Source organism: Fringilla coelebs (assembly GCF_963513975.1).
Source record: "Fringilla coelebs genome assembly, chromosome: 7".
In the NCBI taxonomy this organism is placed as follows: Eukaryota; Metazoa; Chordata; class Aves; order Passeriformes; family Fringillidae; genus Fringilla; species Fringilla coelebs.
Window position 1 is genome coordinate 30,795,359 of NC_140035.1, and position 20,039 is coordinate 30,815,397.

Here is a 20,039-nt window from a genome sequence, read left to right on the forward strand (position 1 = left end):
AGTGCCAAGGTTTGCAAACAACAGCTGGGGATAAACAGGAATTTTCAGGTGAGCTTGAAACTTTTAAAACATACTCTTGCAGAGACAAGGCATCTGCTGTGCACAGAAGGCCTAGGGGGTAGGTTTACAGAAGTAGGCCACTACTTGAAATAGAGGAGTAAACATTGTGTTCTGGTAGAAGAGAATGAACCAATTTACCAAAATCAGTATCTCTCTATATAGCAGACTATGTCCTAGTTATGCCACATTCTCCCTGAGGGAGGACAGTTTATGTCTCCCACCCCCAAACAGTTTGTGTATAGCACTGCACCAATAAACAGCCATGGGCACCTGATTTCAGTGCTAACCTGCACTCCTGTGACTCACATCCATTCTGCTTTTGTGGAACTGGCCAGTTTTTATTGATCTGAAGATTTTAAACTTTTGTACTGTATTTTTGAGAACCATACTTCTGTAAGTGTAGAATTTTTGGAGATTAAACACTAGGACTGTCAGTACTCATTTACATGAGCTAAGAATTTCCAAATAGAAATACAACACCATAATAACTGCATATGGCATAACTAACTATAATAATTGCATATGGCAATGCTATATTCAAATACTTACAGCTATCTGGCATTCCTTTGAATATTAACAGCTGATGTCCTCTAGTATAATAAACTTTGCCATGCTCTGTTGAAAGCAACTTCTAACCACTTCACATCTAAAAAATTCTGACATACTGGTATTTCTTAAACCTGCAGCAATAAGAGAAGGAGGAAACCAGTTGAGAATACTTCTTTAATAAATTCTTTTTTAAAAACCAGAAAATAGTGGTGAGCTCTTTTTCTACAGTATTTTTTTCTGTTTTCAAATAGAATTTTTATTTAAATAAAGTCTTTAGGAAGTGAACATGTAACAATGAAAAGTCATTAAACAAAACCTTTGCACAAAACATACTGAAATTACAGAGTAGTGATCAAAATTAAGCAAGAGAAGTATGACCCCAAACAAAATGTTCCATTTACTGAATAATTTCCATGGAGTTGTGCTTGTCAACTTCTGGAATATCTGTTAAGTGATGAAAAAAAGGACGACCATGAACACAGCCTTTATTTTCCTTTCCAAGCTGTTGCTTCATCCTGTAAATTGTGTTTTGCACATCTTCTTTTGACAAATGTAAGGGCAGCTGCCGAGCTAAACGTACTGCTTCTCCCTGTGGAAAGGAAAAACAAAACCAAAACCCCAATAGTTTTGAAGTACCACTTTTTAGCACATCAGCCTGTGGCTACAAGAAAGCAGGAATTAAAAACTCACTGTTTAAAGGTCATCCTTTTCTGCTGCTCAATATTCCAAATCTAAGAAATCTAAATATAACTTTAAACATTTCTTACTGGTCAGTTCATGACATTTCTACAATGGAGGCATGCACAGTCAGCCCCCTAGTTATGTTTGCACTCTTTTAGCCTACTTTTTGCAAGATGTTTTGTGTTTCTTATTTCCTGTTGTCACCAGCATCAACTGTACATGTTTACCAGTTCACAAGACACATTTCACACCACAAACTTTAGAAGTATCTAGCAGTCAATAAGTACAATTTGAAAAATATTACAGCAAATCTGCATAGATTAATTTGCATTTACTATGGTCTATTGCATTCACTTAACACTAGAAAGGAGAAGTAACTGTTAAGCACCCACCCTCAAAGAACTAAGGAACTTCAAAAAGAACTTTTGTTTCCTCCTCCAAGATGGGCTTTCCTGCCACTGCCTTCTCTTCTGTACTTAAGCCATGTTACCTGGACAGAAATGTATGTAGCGCACCTTCACACTGTACAAACCTGAGCACCATTCATAATGATTTAATCTAAATCATCTAATTTTCTTTGTCTGAGATTTTCTCCCACTCCTCCAAGTGGAAAAAGATCACTGTGGACTGTTTGACACCCTGGAAGGCTGCTGCTTCAATCATTACCCTATGCTTTCTTCTCCATCTATCCACTGACAGCAAAAGCTGCAGACATGCTGCCAGCTCAAACATTAAATGAATTATTAAAATAGTGATTCTGAACATGACAGTGAATGGCATTTCCAGTGTTTAACCTTCCAGAATGGTCAAAAAATTCAGTGCTTATTTCTGAATAACAGCTTTTATAGCTGTCTGGGTTTTTTTACAAACCATTCCTGTCTCAACACTGAACTTATCCCTTCTTTAAGCTTCTTTCCTGAATGCATGAGAGTGGTTCAGTAGTACATAACAGAATCACTTGCTACAAAGGCAGCTTACTACCTCCAAAAGATAGGGAAAGATTTGTGTAATAATTCTTAAAAGATAAAACACATACCCTTTGTAAGTATGTGCCTAGGTCCCAGTTTGAAGTAACCCAATTCAGGAAGGCATGCTGTGAATGACCAAGTAAGAAGAGACTTTACATGCATTTTGGTAACATTTTTGAAGAGAATTGGAATTGAAGATCATTAGTAAAACAGCTAGACAGGAAGTAATTGCTATTGCTGTTGGTTACTCCAGCTTTAACTAGTTCCACATCTATTAGTTGTCTCTGAAACTTCATGCCATTACTGTCTCTGGATAGACAATTTATTTATTTGCACAGAAAACATGAACATGAGTCACTGCCATTCTGTGGCACTTTTTCTGAAAACGGAAAACTTTGTGAAAATCACCTTTTGGCATGTGTTATATCACACTGGGTGACTGCCTTTGGGTACAGCTGATGGAAACATTTTCGTAAGGAATACACAACTCAGAAAGGATATGATACTCTCTTTTTCAAGAGTTACTTCTGTTTAGAACACAATGAAATTAATTAAAAGACAAAGCTGAAAGAAGATTTTCAAGCTGTTTCAGGAATTATTTCAAGTTTAGCTGGCTAATACTAAAAGAAAGCTTCTGTCTCACCTCCAAGTAATTTATCACTTTGAGAGGCCTACATTCGTATACTTCCTTTGCATTTCTGTTAACTACTGCATTCAGAATTTCTTTCAAATCAGAAATTCCATAATATGGCAGACAATTTGCCATCCCTTCTATTTCCAGATGACTTTCTGTAGCCGAAACACCTGAAAATACAAAAACAAAACAGTAATTCATGCACTGCTTTGATTTCTATTCGATAGCAATTCACAGAAAATTAAACTGATGCAAAGTAATTTAGTACTTTAGCCCAATACAATTAGGAAACTTTTTTGTTCCTCCCTTGGAATGAAAAGCATTTATTTGCACAATGTTTCATTATGATGATGTGTGTTTATTCACATCACAAATGTCTCAGCTTACATTAATCCAAATCCTAGCTGGCACCGTTTAATGCTTAAAACATTTGCAGCATTCCTAGTATTGAGCACAGCTTTAATTAAAGCTTCTGTGACTTTAATTAAACATACATAAAATTAAAATTGATACTAGCAATAAAACACAATTTAGTCTGAAAAAAATTAAAACAGTGTTGGCACTATTTCCTATGTAAGTGGTTTAAACATCTGTAGAGTTCAAATGTTATAACAAATTTGGATTCTACTGAAATAAAAAGCAGTTTTTTCTTCTACCACATCTGAGGAAAAACTCAAACCCATAAAACTAGAGGCTCTGTGACTGAGTTCATATTATAATTCATATGGTATCACTGCTGGAGCAGGTAACACTCTGAGTAGGAATGATGAATAAAAAATTAAACAGCCTTTCTAACACAGTATCTATTCAAGCATTGAGGTCTATATGACTTCCCTTCTTATTCACACTTCAGGAAAGGAAAAAGATTGAAGTTGTTCCAGTATAGCAGCTTTTTTTCCACTGCCAGTTAGAAGCAACTTCTCTGGTGGTCAGGCTCACATATTCTCATTCAGACTATCCTCTCATTCATGTTGTGTGCATCTGAGAAACCTCAGCCCAACCTGCACAGCTACCTTTGCTTTTCCTCCCCTACAAGCCTAACAAGTACAAACTTTGACATAGACCTAAAAAAATTGAATTACTAATGAAAATAAATCCACTCTTGTGTAATGGCTCCAGGTAGGATAAATTACCTTCAGCTCAAGTCATAAATGGCTTTTGTAAAGTCAAAACTTACAGGAGACAAATAGATTGCTCCAAAGTGGATTAAACTAACTCTCACAAGGCATAATTCCTGTTCCTAATTCAAACAAAACCATGAAATATTTCAGAAGTGAGAGAAAATACATATGCATCATAAGTCAGCTAGATGTACTTTCATAAGGTGGTAGAATGAAGCTGAGTTATCCATGTCCAGGCACTATCTGACAGTCATTAAATAAGATGAACAGGATAACTGTGCAGGTTGAAACTTCTCCTAAATATGGGTGTGTCACTGGGTAAATAATGCTCTTGGGCCTTTTTAAGCTTCATGGCATGAGATACTTTGACCAGTGGGAATCTGATATAGGGAACAGCCCCTCATCCCCCCTCCCCCCCAAAATCACATAACCTTCTTCCAGATATGTAATAAACACTGCTTTACATCTGAAACTTTATTTCATTTTTCACCCAGCATTGTCTTCCTTCACTTTTCAAACTGCTTTTCCCTAATTGCAGCCAGCAAGCAGAGACATATTTTTATATCATAATATAAAACCTGTGTTCAGATTCAGCTTAAAGCAAAATGTTAAATTATCTGAATGTTTGCCAGATAGAAAGGTGAGAAAAGATGATGTACTATGCTAATATTTCCCCATGGGCAAGCCTGTCAGTAAAGTACAGGAGGAAAAGATAAAGTCTCTTTTAAAAAATCTCCTTCAGCTATTTTCTCTTAATTTTTGTCCTATTTTTGATTTAATTACAGATTAGACTTGAGGAACTATTCCAGACTATTTGATTATGCTGCTTTCTCTCTGAAATTAGGACTCAAATCTATTTGAAAACCTTTTAATAATTACCCCTCTATTTGCTACCAAAGACAGGACACAATTTTTTTAAAGCTTCAGGTATTTAGACACTCAGTTTAAAAACTTGTATTTCCTGTACTTCCTTTTAAACTTTTATGACAGTGAGGCTCTGAATTTGCAAAACATTTCCTCATATGCTCTTCAACTTCACCAATAGCCATTGTTCCATCTGCAAATTCTGACAGCCAGATTTGACTTCACCATTTTCCTCTTTCATCTCAAAGTCAAAGTGGGCTTGAAAGAGTTTAATATAAGAACAAACAATACAAACCCTGGCTAAGGGAGGGTTTATCTCTTTGGCATTTCTGTTTGTGTGCCACTCTCCTTTTCTGCTAACATTCTTTTAACCGCAAAGAAGCCCTGATGCATGCTGATTAACAAGTATTTATCTGCAAGCCTCTGCAGGAACTCTGATATTGGCAACACTTGATGATATAAGCAGATGTCCAAGCCTCAGTGTACTTGTAAATTTTTAACAAAATATATATTAGGATTTTTGAGTATTCAAACAGCAGTTCTCAAACAGCTGCCATAGTAGTTTCTCTGAAATACTTTGCAACTTCCAAGGAAAGTGTTTCCATGAACAAATAAACTAGCTTTCAAATGAGTAAAAATGTGGATTTCTCATTGTTACAAATTTCCCCTTTCACCTTCCAAACAAAGCATTAACAATCATCTTTGGATAATTCCTTCTTGATGGCCAGGAAAAACTGCTCTCTTCCAGCTGCCACCTGGATCAGGTGACACTAAACACTGTCTATCTCCCAGTCTATGGTCAAAATCAAACTGAAATTAAATTGCAGCATGGTTTTCCACTGGTGGGTTACAAGAGCAGAGGCAATTTATATCACCAAGAACAATGGGTATTTACCTATTACTGCTCTTTGAGGCCTTATAAGCACATTCTTTGGACATATTCATATTGACTGCATGAGGCAGACAATTCTACCCTAAAAGCCTACCCTGGAGCATGGCCCAAGACCCAACATTGATACAATACCAGCTAAGGTGTGTTCCTTGGTCTCAGTTCCTCTCCAACCAAGAATTCCCATCTCTCTCTAGGCCTTTCCCAAAGGCAAACAGACAGATGTGCAGTGAAGGCACATATAATAAACACATCTTAAAAAGAACTGGAGAGAAAGTAATCCATCTTACTTCTTGAAGTGTTCCCTGCACGTAGGGGTCACTGTGAGCAAACAAATGCCTGGCAGGTCCCAGAACACTGAGTATTAAGTAATTTGCTTTATTAAGTAAAAGCAAACAGACTGCTCTCCCAAAGGTAGCATCACTTGAAGCCTCAGTAAGGCCAGAACATGAGGGGGTGGGAGGACAGTGGAAGACAGACTGGAGCTCAGCGTCACAGCTTTGCAAATTACAACAACTGGCACATTCCACAAAGAAACCATTGATTTTGCCTAACTGACACACTGACAGCAAGAAGTGTTTTCTTGGCTATTTCACAACATGTTTTTCACTGTGAGCTATCCAGAGAAAAATCTAGTCGAAAACTCCTTAGACTGATGAGCAGTTAATATTAACAGGGAGACAATACAAAGATCTTAGCCTACCAAAAACAAGAACTAGATGGGGTACTTCCAAAATCTAGGATACTTGGAACAACTCTGGCTGCAGTCATATAGTCTCTGAAGAGAGTAAAGGTAGTTTACCTTTCTGTCTCCTAGCAAGAACACATTCAAAAGGCAGACTTATCCTCAAATGAAACAATAGGCAAGCAAGATCTCTAACTCCCACACTCTTGCAAAAATTAACACCCAAAGGTGCATTTGTGAAAATAAAGACATTTAAGGAGTATTACCACCAAAATGGCAGAACAAGAACAAAACTCCATGTGGAACTGAGTTCTTTTCAGGAAGTGAACAGCTATTTAGACCTTTCAAAAACCTATTAGGAATAGTGTATCTAGTGCCACATGGTGCCATGGAGTTCAGAGCAAGGCCTGTGAGAAAGACTACTGGTAAATTATGAAAGTAAATAAAGCTCAGAACCACCCCACTAGCTAAAAGGTATGGGCCATTAAAGAACAGAGTTGTATTTCTATAAATTCCAAGCAGTGCAAGGAAATAAGATTCAGTTTCTGAGTATTAATTCCAAGATTAATGCAAGATTAATGAATGAGTCATTTTTTATCCTATGAATGACATTGCCCCTAACATGTCATCCAAGTAAGGAAAAATTAATACTTTCTGGCTGGGTTCTTTTTCAAGTAAGAAACTGTAAGAATAAAAATCTTCTAAAAAGCCCCTCTGTGCCACAAGTTACCAGAAGCTAAGATTCTGAACCACAAAGAAGCATTTTTTAAAAAGATCAGTTGAGATGAAAACCTAATGCAACACAATTACTGGTCACCTTCCAGATTAAGGCAGCTGCTCAGGGTTTTTTAAAATAAATAAACAGTCAGTTCTGCAAAACACCCCAACAGCACAAGGAAATAAGGAATAAATCTATGGTCCTATATTTAAATTTGAACCATTATAGGGATGCCTAGAGAGGCTACCTGGAACAGAGGCTAGACAGAGTTAAAGGAATAAAGTAGGAATTTATTAAAAGACCTTCAAAGGATACAACTTGGGCAGTACAAGAGTCTGGCTATGGCTCTACCCAAGATGGACCCTGAGTCACAAGTTTTCACACTTTTAAAGTTTTGGTTCATTTAAATATTGGGGTTAATTGTCCAATTACAGCTTCAGGTTAAGAAATCCCATCCTCCCAGATTGCTCTCTTCAATTTGCCGTTTACACTTTTTGGGCCTGAAGCTGCAATGGTGTCCTTGGTTCTCAGGCTGGAAAAGGATTCTTTTGTCTGACTAAACTGTGAGGAGGACTTGCTAACACTTAGTATGAAGTTCAGAGTTACACACTAAGGCAGTACAGAATGTGAAAAATATGAAAGCTAAAGCTTAAGGCATCAACTTATCTAGGAAACTGTCCTAGTGGGGTGCACAGTACCAAAGGCATGAAGTCCAATGTTCCAGCATCTGGGTATTATGAGTAGACTTAATAATATATGGTAATGAGCAGCAATACTCTGGGTCCTTCTCTTTGGTAGAAGAGTATCTGCAGAGATTTAAACAAATAATCAGTGCAACCTACTAGACTGACAGTCCTCTTAAGAAACCACCATGGGTCAAGAAAAGCCTCTTCTATGACTAAAACATCTGAATGTCAAACTGGAGCAGCTAAATTTCCTTTGCTCTTGTTTTGGGAGGTGTCTTAGAGCTATGATGGCATCACAGACTTATCTGCAGAAAGGCTTGTTATTTTGCAAAAAGAAATTACTAGAAATACCACTTGCATGCTGAAATTCAAATCTTAAGAAATCAATCAATCATTTAACAAATTTGCTTGTGATGTAAGAGGATCTCTCTGGCAGAAAAAGCAAACGTTCTACTACAGAAAAAAAACCTTTTCACTCAGGATGAAAAAGGAAGCCATGGATATTAATAAGTGCTAATAAGTGTCTATTAATGAGAAATCAATCAGCAGTTAGAAAGGAATATCTATTATGATCATATCAGGGCTGAAGTCCCAGAGAAAAACACAGACTTCTGAATATGCTGCACTGGACCCTGGCAGAGAGAAAGAACTGATAGTTCAGTTCAGGTGAGAAACAGCAAATACTAGGACTGATCCAATTAACCCCAAAAGATAGGAAAGAATTAGTTACAAAGGTTGTGTGCACAGAGAATGGGATTTTGGTGTGCTCCTATGGATGCTGCTAAGGAGAAACTCTCCAGTTACCACGGATTAATGGCACATTTCCATTCTAGGACCTCTCCACAGTGAGCATCATCCACCATGCAAAGTAGAAACCTCTGGCCCAAAAAACTTACCATATATCCTGAAGAAACATAACTTTTCTGAAGGAAATTCTAGTTCACGAACATCAGAATGCCTCTCTTTCAGGATGTGTCTGAATTTCAAAAACCCCACAAAAACAGACAGTGAATACAGACAGTGAAAAAAGGTAATGCTTCTAATAAGGACTGTGAAAGATGTTTTATGAAACAAACTGGTTCTTTCAAAGCTGAGAGATCCTACAGAATACTCAGGTCTAAGTGGGAAAAATCACTCCTGATATGCAAGCCCCCTTCTGTAAAGATTATACAAGAATCTATGAATTAAATAACCTTAAACTTCATAGTGAAATTCCCAGAGAAGGACACATTAGGAATGTTAAAAATTAATACCTGTGTGTCTAAAAATCAACTCTAATAAGTATTTGTAGAAGATAGTGTATTTCAGGGACAAATTTAAGAAAAAGGAGAAACTGATTAAGAAGAAATCCTTGGGTCAGTTGGAAAAAAGCTGGGAAGAAGAAAGAAATTCCATTTGTTTGCTGGTATTTCTACCTTCATCTACAGTGGCATGCTCTTTTAATAAAAAAGGCTGTAACTGCTATAATGTCATCAGCAGAAGCTTATAAACATGACTGACAAGACTCATGTTATTAATTTCTCAGTCAAGTAGTTAAAATAGAAAAGTGGGACAAAGAACTGAATTAGACTGCCATTCTTTACTGGGCTATTCCTATAGTTCATCAACCTCCACAGTGCATACAAAGCACTTTCACTTACTGTAAACCAAATGAGAACAGTTTCCTTGAGGTTTCATTTACTTAAATTTACATCTTAGAAACACAGGATGGGAAGACTATGTCCCAGGTACTGTGTCAAATCCATTATTATAGTGTTACAATGCTGCTCCTAAACTAAGCAAGCTGTCTTAAAAACAGTTTGAAATTAGGTTTTGGCCAAGACAGCCACTTTTGTTCACAGCAGCTAGTATGGGCTGTTTTGGATTTGTGCAGGTAGCAGTGCTGGTAAGACAGGGATGTTTTTGTCAAAGCTGAGCAGGGCTTACACAGCATCAAGGCCCTTTCTGCTCCTCATCCCACCCCACCAGTGAGGAGGCTGGGGGTGCACAAGGAGCTGGGAGGGGACACAGCTGTGCAGCTGACCCCAGCTGACCAAAGGGACGTTCCAGACCATGTGGCACCAAGCTCACAGAGCTTGGAGAAGGAGAAGGAAGTGGAGTGCTGTGATGATGTTTGTCCTCCCAAATGACCATTCCATGGGATGGAGCCCAGCTTTTCTGGAGATAGGTGAACACCTGCCTGCCCATGGGAAGCAGTGAATTAATTCCTTTTTCTGTTTCATTTCTGTATACAACTTTTGCTTTACCTGTTAAATGTCTTTATATCTCAACCCACAAGTTTTCTCATTTTCACCCTTCCAGTCCTCTCCCCCATCCCGCTGAGGGAGGAGTGAACGAGTGGATGTATGGGGCTGAGCTGCTGGCTGTGATTAACCATGACACAACTGCAGTGCTACAAGATTGGTCAACAACTTTCTGTTGTTGCTTAGAAATAAACTAGAAATTGAACTCTTCACTCAGGATGAAAAATTATTTGTCTTCAAATTTTCACATTCAATTTATTCATGTCTAGTTTACACTAATTAGATTTTGAGCAAACTTAGAATATCAGGAGGTAAAAAAAAAAAAAAGTTGGTGAGCAAAAGTGAGAAGCCATAATCCTTCCCTCCCATATTTGCCTAAGGACCTATCATAGACCTCCTCAGCTTTTGAACTGCTTGTCTGAGTAAACCATGTAAGAGCAGCCTCTTACAGTCCATGCTTAATTTCCCTAATCATTCACTCCATGATTATTATCAAGAATATTATCAACACCTAAGGTGTTGGTATTTATGTAGAGATTTAGTCAGTCAGAAGGAAGTTTCCCTGTTTTTGCTGTGCATGATCCAGTAAGGAAAACAGCTTTGGCTCTGTTCTTCACAAGAGCCAGCCTCTGAGTGAAGGAGTTGGTCTACATCCCTTTTTTGTACCCACCCTTAAAAGATCCCATATGTTACAGTACATCTGTCATCACTGTACATATGTGGGGATCTGTAACACATGAAGCTATAGCATTTCTAACAGCTCTTATGGCCAATCTTTTCCCTGAGCTGTCAGCTAGGTGCTACCCCCAAGCAGGCTTGCTTTTCTTGGAATTTTGCTATAGAACTTATGATCTGCAGAACCTCCACTGGGTCACCCCTGTGCTTCCAATGCATCCCTAGAAAACATTCTTCAGAAAGATGTAAAGACCTTTGAGTTCTTTTGATAAAGTAAAAAAATCTATGAAATGCATTTTTTTGTGATCAACAGAGAGGTATTGAAAAGTATACTCCTACAAGATATATTCAGATCAAACTCTGAGAAAAAGTGTGGTGATCCTTTGACCATCTCTTTGCTGGCCCCTTTGGGCTCTGGGTTACAATTTTAATAGAAAAGTATGACATTAACCAGGATCCAGCTCCTTACTGGACCTCCTCAATGCTCAGGAGTACAGGAGTCAGCTAAAGCACATACTTGCAGAAGGTGCCTGGGCTCAGGAATTCCTGTCAGTTTAATCTAAATTAAATTAGAATGGCAACTGAGGATATGGGCATTGAGCATTTTGAGGAAAGAAGAAAGAAGTGAGGAAAACATGCATTTCAGAGAATTCTTTGAAATACTATTAAAGTTTTCTCTTCAGTCATCAGTTTCCATTAGTCAGTGTTCTGTATGGAAGATTACACTCTTTGCCAAGAAATAAAATCTCAATGTTAAGGAAAGCACAATGCTAGTGTTTTAAAAGACAAGGTGATGCAAAATAACATGATCCACATTAACAATAATTTAAATCATTAAATCATAGGAAGCAAGCTCCAGTGCAACTAATAGATTTTAAAAACATCATACCTTCTATCACTTTTATCTGGAATCCATTTGCTACAAGCCTTGGATCTGACAAATAACCTGATCCACGGAAACTCTGGTAATTCTTCTGCATTTTATAAAGAGCAGCCATATACTGAGATCCACCAATAAGACTGGAAAAAAAAATTCCCAAAGTGTTAAAAACCACCATTCCTAATGTGAAAATTACAAGTGTGCAAAAACCACAGAAAAAGGTAATCAAGTGATAAGGAGTCATCAAGATTTTATAAAGTAAAATTTGGAAAAGCATTTGGAAAAGCAATTGTTTAAAGAAACAAAGTGAGAACTATTCACTTATTTTAGCGAAGGGACTGAGCTTAGGCATACAGTAATAATAATTCTATCAGCCATTTCCTAATTCTTGGAGGAAAATCAGCTAAAGTGAAGTTGTAAAAATGTGGAGCATTTAGTTTTCTTCCAGGGGAGGAAATTTGTATTTGCTGCGCTACCAATGAAATGGGTCAAAGATCATACTTATTTCAACTAGAAAAAGACCAAGTGTGCTCAGTATTTCAAGATCAAAGTATAAAAACCAAAACTCTGTTTTAATAGATGTGAGTGCACAAATAAGCACAGCATTAGCAAACAGGGCCTTGCCAGAGTTTACTGTAAATAATTATCAACTGATGTTTCAAGTAACATACATATTTTTGCTCAATAGCACTATACCTGTCTGTTAACATAATTGGATTGTCCAGTTTCTCTACTGGAAGCTTATGGTTCACCAATAATCTCTTGCATAGCAAGGCCTCTTCCAGTCTATATGGATTCAGCAACTTGACATTTTTTTCAGAAGCAAGTATCCACACATCAGGAAAACTCTGACGACGGATGAGGAAAAGCTCATGTTCATCTGAAACATTTCTCTCTTGTCTCTGAAGGTGACGTCTACAGGAACTCAGAGAAAAAGGCACTGTCACAATTTTCACAGGCTGTTCCAGTTTTCCCTTCTTTTCAATCTGGTTATGAAATATCTTGTCAAGCTTCTGTTGGTCAGATGCAGAACTCTTTAGCTTGGGTTTGTGTTTTTCTGCCTCCTTTGCTGGTCGGTGCATTGGCTGTGCACTGGCTTTCTTGACCTCTCTGTTGTACCGTTCCTGGTCCTTAGTGGCTTTTATTTCATAACTTAAAGGAGAAAACAAACCAGCAGCATCAGCAGATAAAAAGCTCCAGACCCCAACCCCTACCACACTAAAGCAGAAGGAAAGGTAACCATTTCAAGAGCCAAGAACCACATCCGTGGTCCATCCCACTGCAATGAAGATGGTGATGGTGCCTCTATTACATCACACCTTGAACAAAAGCTGGAGATTTTCCTTCATTAAGACAGCCAGCAAAACCTCAATTACTGTAAGGGGGAGGAATTACTGTAAGGAATAGAGTGCATCTTATAAAGATCTACAGCAAGGTTCTTTTCAACTCAGTCCCTTAATTAATTTGCAATCAAATACAGAGTTTTTGAAGGAGTTTTTTGTCACAGGCACATCCAGCTCAATTCACAAAGTAGTTTAAGCTTCTAGAGCTCTACAGCCTTGCAGGGGAGGCCATGGGGCCCAGCAGGACTTTGGAGCTTGAATCATTTTCCAAGCCCCAGGTCTTACTTACTTAAAAGCGTATTTGATTTCAAATGGCCTAAAATTAGCCATATGAAGTGTAAGAATAGAGGATATGTATGATTATCACAGAAATCTGTAAGTAATACTCAATCTTACACATTTTTCAAAAGCAGTCAATAAAAAACTACTCCTAAATGCTGTCTAAATGGTTAAAACATTACTACATACTAAACCTCTACAACATGAATGGATTCTTAATGAGTTTATAAATGTCAGTGAGATAACTAAACTTTTATAGGTCCCAGGTTTATGCTTGTCTACTGCTTATGAATTTTACTTTTCTGAAAGCAAAGGTTGTGATTTGCTGAACTCCCTCTTTTCGCCCTTATTTGATATTCTGAATTCTAGAAAGTAATTCAAACCAGTCTAATTTTCAATTAAAAGAAAAACCAAAAAAAAAAAAGTACTATCATATGTTAGTATTGGAAATAAGTATTTTAGCTGGTCATATTTATTTATTGCTACTTGCTGGAACAGTTTGATTCAATTATGTGTGTATGCACGCTGGAAAATTAAGGTCAACAAAAGGGTCACCATTTGCAATTAATTATGATGTGCTAGCATTCACATATGGTACCAATATTTAGTTAACTAAAAAAGTCAGCTTAAATAGTTTCTTGCAATAAATCACGTCCTAGAAAATATGGAGCAAACATTAAGATAAAAAACATCTGCTCCTTTTAAAATGAATGGATGAAATCACTTGAACAGAATTTTTTTAATCCCAAATTCATTTACAGCTTTGACCAGATCAATAAATACTTTGTTTTGAACAGACCTAACTGTAATGCAGAAGAATATTTAAGTGTAGAAAAATTGAGCCTTCAGTGATCACTGATAATCCAAAATGAAAAGCACTTCCAAACAAAGTCCAACTTGCCTGTCAGTTTAGGCTACCACCAGAAAAATTCTAGTCTTACAAACTTTGATTGTGAGCATCTTCCAAATTCATACACATCAATATCAGTGATTTGCCCAGAGCCAAAGAAAAACTGCAGATTTACAAACTATGAGGGAACACCTTTGCCTTTCTGAAAATCCTTCCACAGAGGAACATTTAATCAACAAGAGCTACAAGAACAGTGTTTCTCTGCTTTGTGAATTAACTCTGCAAATTCAGGATCTTTTTCTGATGCTACAAAACTTAAGGACATGAAAATCTGCAAAACTGGGTGTAAGCAGAGAGTGGAAGAGTAGAATGAAGTCTAGTTCCAAAGCCAGCTTTGGTTTAACTAGAAAAATGGACCAATGATATATTCTTTCCCCCTTGCAACATAAACCCAAACAAAATAATAAGCATACTAAGAAACCCCTTTTAATGTATGTCTCTCAGCCCTTACAAGACAAATAATCTGAATTTGAGTATTTGTTGCAAACTCTGACAGCAAAGACCATGCTACCTGAAAAAATATTTCTCCCAAGGTACAAATCTACTCATGAAGAATTACTGCAGAGTGCTGACAAGGTGATTTGTTAGTCCCATGACAACGTGTGTAACTTTGAACCTTTCCTACACCTTCAAGGTAACTACTTCTGCCACTGTTACGGCACTTGGAGGGATTTTTCCCACTCCTACCTGAGCCTGATATGCAGGAAACATGAAGGCCAGAAACACATGCAAGCTGTATTAAGTAAGAGCCAAGTGACTGCAAGGAATGAAATCCTTTGCAAAGCAGGGGGATATGTGATGCTGCCAGCATGGACATGCACAGAGCTTTCCTCCTCTATTATAACCTAAAGACCATAACATTTGACATTCCGGTTGTGTAATAAATGCTGGCTTGTTTTGAAAAGGCCATCCTGTGTCACTACGAGACATCTGGTGCTTGTACTACTCCCAAAAGGGATTTAAATTAATTGAGACCTGATGGAGGGGCCACAGAGAGAAACAGAGATGCTGAAACCATGCATACCCATTGCACAAGGCAGGACTTTATCACAGAAGGATGAAGGACTGGAGCCCAGGAAATGTGGGGTTGTGCCAGCAAGGATGCATGAAGTAGAGCTGTGGCACTTGGCTGCCCTGATGTATTTACGTTTGTTGTTACCTCTAGGTGGCCCAATTTATCCAGAGTACCTGGAGGCAAGACTCATGTTCTCTGCCACAAGTCCTTCTGGACTGCTGCTCTGCAGGAAAAGTTGTCTGTGTATCTCCTCCTATTTGCTATTCTCTGAGGCAATTTTAAGATCATAAATGTGGAAAGGTAAACCAAGGCTGGTATCTATAGATACAACTAGTGGTTAATTCTTCACTTCCCTCAACAGCCATGGGACTCAATTCTAAATATAAGGAAAATATATATACACTGTGTGTAATATATTGCATTCAACCCCACATATAAGGAAAACTTGATTGCTAGAGAGGTCTCCTTCCTGAACTAATGCAAAGTTAATCTGTAGGCACACTCTTTAACATAACAGTTGTACCAGGAAAGCAACCATGAAATCTCAAAAGCTAAAGCAGAGCAAATTAAAATTTTCTGAAACAGCTGGCAGAAGCTTTTGTTTCATTTCATTAAAAGCATGAATATAATTGGAGTAGATTTCTACTATTACATTAATATTTCTGCTTATGCAGAGATGGACAAAACACTTTCTCATATGTATGGGTTTGTGACCATGGCATGTTGCTTGCATAGTAAACTTTAAATTAGGTAAACCAGAAGCTAGCTGAAAAGGTTTCAATTAACTCTGATACAGCTAACATTCAGAACAGTGCAGATGTCTTATTAAAATATTTCCTTTTCTTGCAGATGGATTTCAAAAACTCAGTAACAATTAATTTTAGAAAAATATGGAATTTAGCTATTCAGATTGTAATCCAGGAGAGAATTGGTCTTGTTTGAAACAGATTAAAATTTAGACAGATTAATTTTTAGCAATTGTTTTGAATCAGCAATGGAATAGCTAGTTCGGGGGAAAAAGTAATTCCTTGTGTGCTTTGACTGGGTTTTGCAAATACAATTCTGAGATAGCCTTGCTTGGGATACAAATGAAATTTAGAAGAATGCAATTTACACAATGTTTGAGTATCAAAGTTCCTAAAAAAGAATTCTCACTTTATAGTAATAAAAGCTGAAAAACCTCTGAAGAACTCAACAGTGCCTCATGCATCACCATGCTGGTTTTCAAGGACACTGCACTGGGAGTGATGCTGTAAAGGCTGCCCTTAGAAGTTTGTAGGATTCAAACAGTCAGTTTCTTGCCTGTTATCTTAAATAACTGTTCAGCAGAACTGTCCCTAACTACTGCTGTCCCTAATCCAACTGCTGCACAGCACAATGGCAAAAGGAGTAATTCCAATCTGCAGTACACAACTGCACACAGCAAAACACAAAAACTCTGATGTGAAACAATAATGATTCTGATCTTGAGAAGTCAAAATTCATTATCTATTTTTTCATAAATAACTGGAACATTACAATTTTTTTAATTCATTACAAGTGACTCTTAGGTAGCTTCCAGATTCAGAAGCAAGACATAGCCTGAACTTACTTCTGTTTTTCCTCTTCATTCAAATTCTTCCACTGCTCTTCAATTGTCAGCAGGATGTCATTCATGCTGGTCTTTGGATTATCATCTATCAATTTTGGACGACACTCATGTGTGAAAAATTCAAATGCAGACTTTGGTTTCTTAATTATTTTGCTATTAATTAAGTCATAAGCTGTCACACGTCCAAATTTTTCACTTATCACATTTTTTTTCTTTATGCTTTGATTTGAGCTTTGTGGTTCACTGTTTTTTTCACCAGTGTATTCATTTTGCTTATTAGTTGTCCCTCCAACTTCAGGAATCAAGATCTTAACAGGTTCCAGCTTGTCTCCCAGACTGTCTTTAAATGCATTTCCCATACTCCAACTATCAGCAGAGATTTCAGGTAAGTCCTTAGGGACTAAGGCTTCCTCATTTTTATCTATTTTGTCAATATTATCAGAGCTCAAAACATGCTCATTGGCTTTTTTAGACTCGGGGTCCACAGGAACACTATTATTTTCAATATCAGCCATATTCTGTCCATTCTGTTCCTCCTCAAGCAATAAATTGAAGGAATTGTCTGGAAAGGCATCACTCTTCGAAGCCTCTCTTTTGTCCAGGCAACTGTGTACATTATCACCACTATATGTCTGATGATTTAAGCAGATCTCTGCGTTTTTTCCTGCTTGACAGTTTTGCACATCACTTCTGAGTGAAAGGAATGAAGTATGAGCATGTAGCTCATCATTTCCAGATGGTCCCGTTTCATTAACAGCCACATCTGCTTGGTCTGTTCTATGAACAAACATGTCTTCTGAGGTAACATCTGTTTTATTACTTTCACCAGGGACTGCAGCAGGTAGTGGCCCATACAGTGATTTCAACACATTTTCAACTGCAAGTAAGACAGATTCCTGCAAAAAAAAAGAAGAAAACACACACACTAAAGTGCACCTGAAAATGTAACTGTCAGATACCAAAAATATGGAAAAATATGCAAAGTGCTATTATTTGGAATAATCTTTAGACACATCTGGGCAGATCGTTGCATTTCACTCGTTCACACATCCCAAAAGATTCTGAACTGGACACTTTCAGCTTCAAATATTTTGTGATAGGTATTCTGCTTTACTAGTTTACTCTGATATCACAGAGCAAATTAAATGCTTTCTTTGTAACAGGGTTCTGACTTCTTATACCAGTATCATGTAAAGTTATTCCTACCTTATATGGAGTTAGAAGTTTACAGCCAAAACAGGTGCACCAGCAACATCCAATTTCATGTGGATGTGCTTTCATGGTCCACGTTTCCAATTCAACTTTACACCAAGTGATGGAAATGAGTAAGATAAAAAACCCAAATCCATAAAAAACAGAAATAAATTTTTAAAAAAGAAAATAAAAAGAAAAATAAAAAGAAAAGAGAGAAAAGAAATTCCAACCCTTTTTCTAATGCCAAAGGAAAACTAGATCAAATGTAAAAATGCTGTATTAATTTTCATACAAGTGACCCTTAACAGGCAGGACATTTACAAGAATAACACAGACAAATACAAAAGGTTTTTATGAATAAGAGGATTAACATACTGGTGTGACTACCTATACTCACTTTGAATAAGCACATTAATAACCACCAATGCAACCTTTCTAATTTTTGTGGCACTTAATTGATGTCATCAATAATATATCACACATAGTGACAAAATAGTGCTTTGATGAGAAATAAATTCCCCTCCTGCCCAGCCTCACCTTAATGGTGGTGTTAACCATCTAATTTATACAGGGCCATATAACATAATTCCACTTAGCTTCTCTCCCTGAAAAGCCATCTGAAACCAAAGTGGCACATGCATATATCTGACAGCATGAAAACCTTTTAAATGAACTGGGAAACTAATTTTGAAGAATCCCCCAGTTAGCCTGTTCAGTACTTTTTGATCAAAACAGTGCTCTGACAAAGGCAAGCTGTCATGTAACTAAAAAAACCCCCAAAACCCACTGACAGTGTTTATGTTTGAACATTCTGGTAGTCCCAAGGCCCTTATCATACTTATATAAGGACTTACAACTCAGAAACAGAACAAACCTTAATTACCTTATTATGAAGCAAAACTTGTGTTTTATCAGGTGTTATATTCACATCCACAGCAGAGGCAGGTACAGTAATACTCAAAAAGAAAACAGGATATAAACGAGTACAGTCCTTTTGTGTCACCTGATTGTAGTATTGTCGAATTAACTAGATTGATGTAATAAAGAGACATCAGTAAAGGCAATAAAATAGACAAAAATGCATAGAAACAAAATGTGACATTATAAAAGCATAACTGGTTTACTGGTTTTGTCAGTTTTTCAAGTTAAAGAAATGCTTCAAAGGTCCTCATATTCATGTATGCCAGAATAATCACCAAAAGGGCAGTTCCTGGTGGTTTCCATGCCTTCATAGCATGGAGGTAAATGTGATATATAGCCTATTTTCCATGCAGGGCACTGTATTTTTACTTTGTGTGCTCAATCCCACCTTGCATCCAGGCTTCCCTGCTCTTGTTAAGAAATGATCTCTGTCATGGGATTCAAACTAAGCTTTGAACTCCCAGAAGAGCCAGGCACATCAAATAATGCATGGAGATGGATTACCCTTATTCAGCATTTACATACCAACATAAGTTCAGGGTTTACATACACAAAGCTTTGCCTGCCAACTGAAAACTGTCATTGTGTCCACTTTAAAACCTGCAGGAACACTTTGGCATGAGCATGATTTTCTTCCCTGGCGATGACAAGGATTAGGACAGCAAGGCTGCTCCAAGTGAAGTGCTGCAAGGTTCAGTAGTGAGAGAAACCCAAGAGTATCAAATTCTGCCTACACGATGCCTAGCTGTAGCCAATGCTGCTGCACTATCACTTTCATTTCTACCCAATGCATACACAAATTTAAAGGGAAAGCATGGGTGTTTGCTTGATAAGCCCACAGCTGGAAGCAGACAAAACCAAAACTAGAGAAGAATTCTCTTACAAAAAACTACATAAAGTTCCCTTATGGGAAATTCCACAGGTGATTTCTACAGGCTAATGCAAAGAATCAACTATTCTGCTGTCTTGCATAGAGGATCTGAAACTAATTTTGTTAAACAGCCAAAACCACAACCTCCAACTCTGTGGTCTGGCTGCAGCATATGGAATAGAACTGAGGAACCAGCAGTGTCAAACTTGTGGAAGGGCTCTCTGTTGTAAATGCTAGTATTTTCACCTGTAATACTCTAAAC

The 20,039-nt window shown here is 37.5% G+C and overlaps 1 protein-coding gene across 5 annotated transcripts in view; it reads right to left on the reverse strand.

Moving 5' to 3' along the window:
* Positions 1 to 824: 824 nt before the first annotated feature.
* Positions 825 to 20,039, reverse strand: part of PMS1 (PMS1 homolog 1, mismatch repair system component) — a 43,885-nt gene continuing 24,670 nt past the window's right edge. For 3 of the 5 annotated variants that reach the window (XM_084209623.1, XM_084209622.1, XM_084209625.1), the window contains exons 8-13: positions 18,869 to 19,012; positions 16,792 to 17,687; positions 12,350 to 12,805; positions 11,663 to 11,793; positions 2,902 to 3,062; positions 825 to 1,198 (exon numbers count right to left, since the gene is read on the reverse strand). In XM_084209623.1, coding sequence (XP_084065749.1) covers positions 1,007 to 1,198; positions 2,902 to 3,062; positions 11,663 to 11,793; positions 12,350 to 12,805; positions 16,792 to 17,687; positions 18,869 to 19,012 — 1,980 coding nt within the window. In that variant the 3' untranslated portion in view covers positions 825 to 1,006. Of the gene's footprint in view, positions 1,199 to 2,008; positions 2,384 to 2,901; positions 3,063 to 8,751; positions 8,832 to 11,662; positions 11,794 to 12,349; positions 12,806 to 16,791; positions 17,688 to 18,868; positions 19,013 to 20,039 lie in introns of those variants that run through there. The other 2 variants (XM_084209624.1, XR_014616319.1) reach the window with 2 other exon arrangements.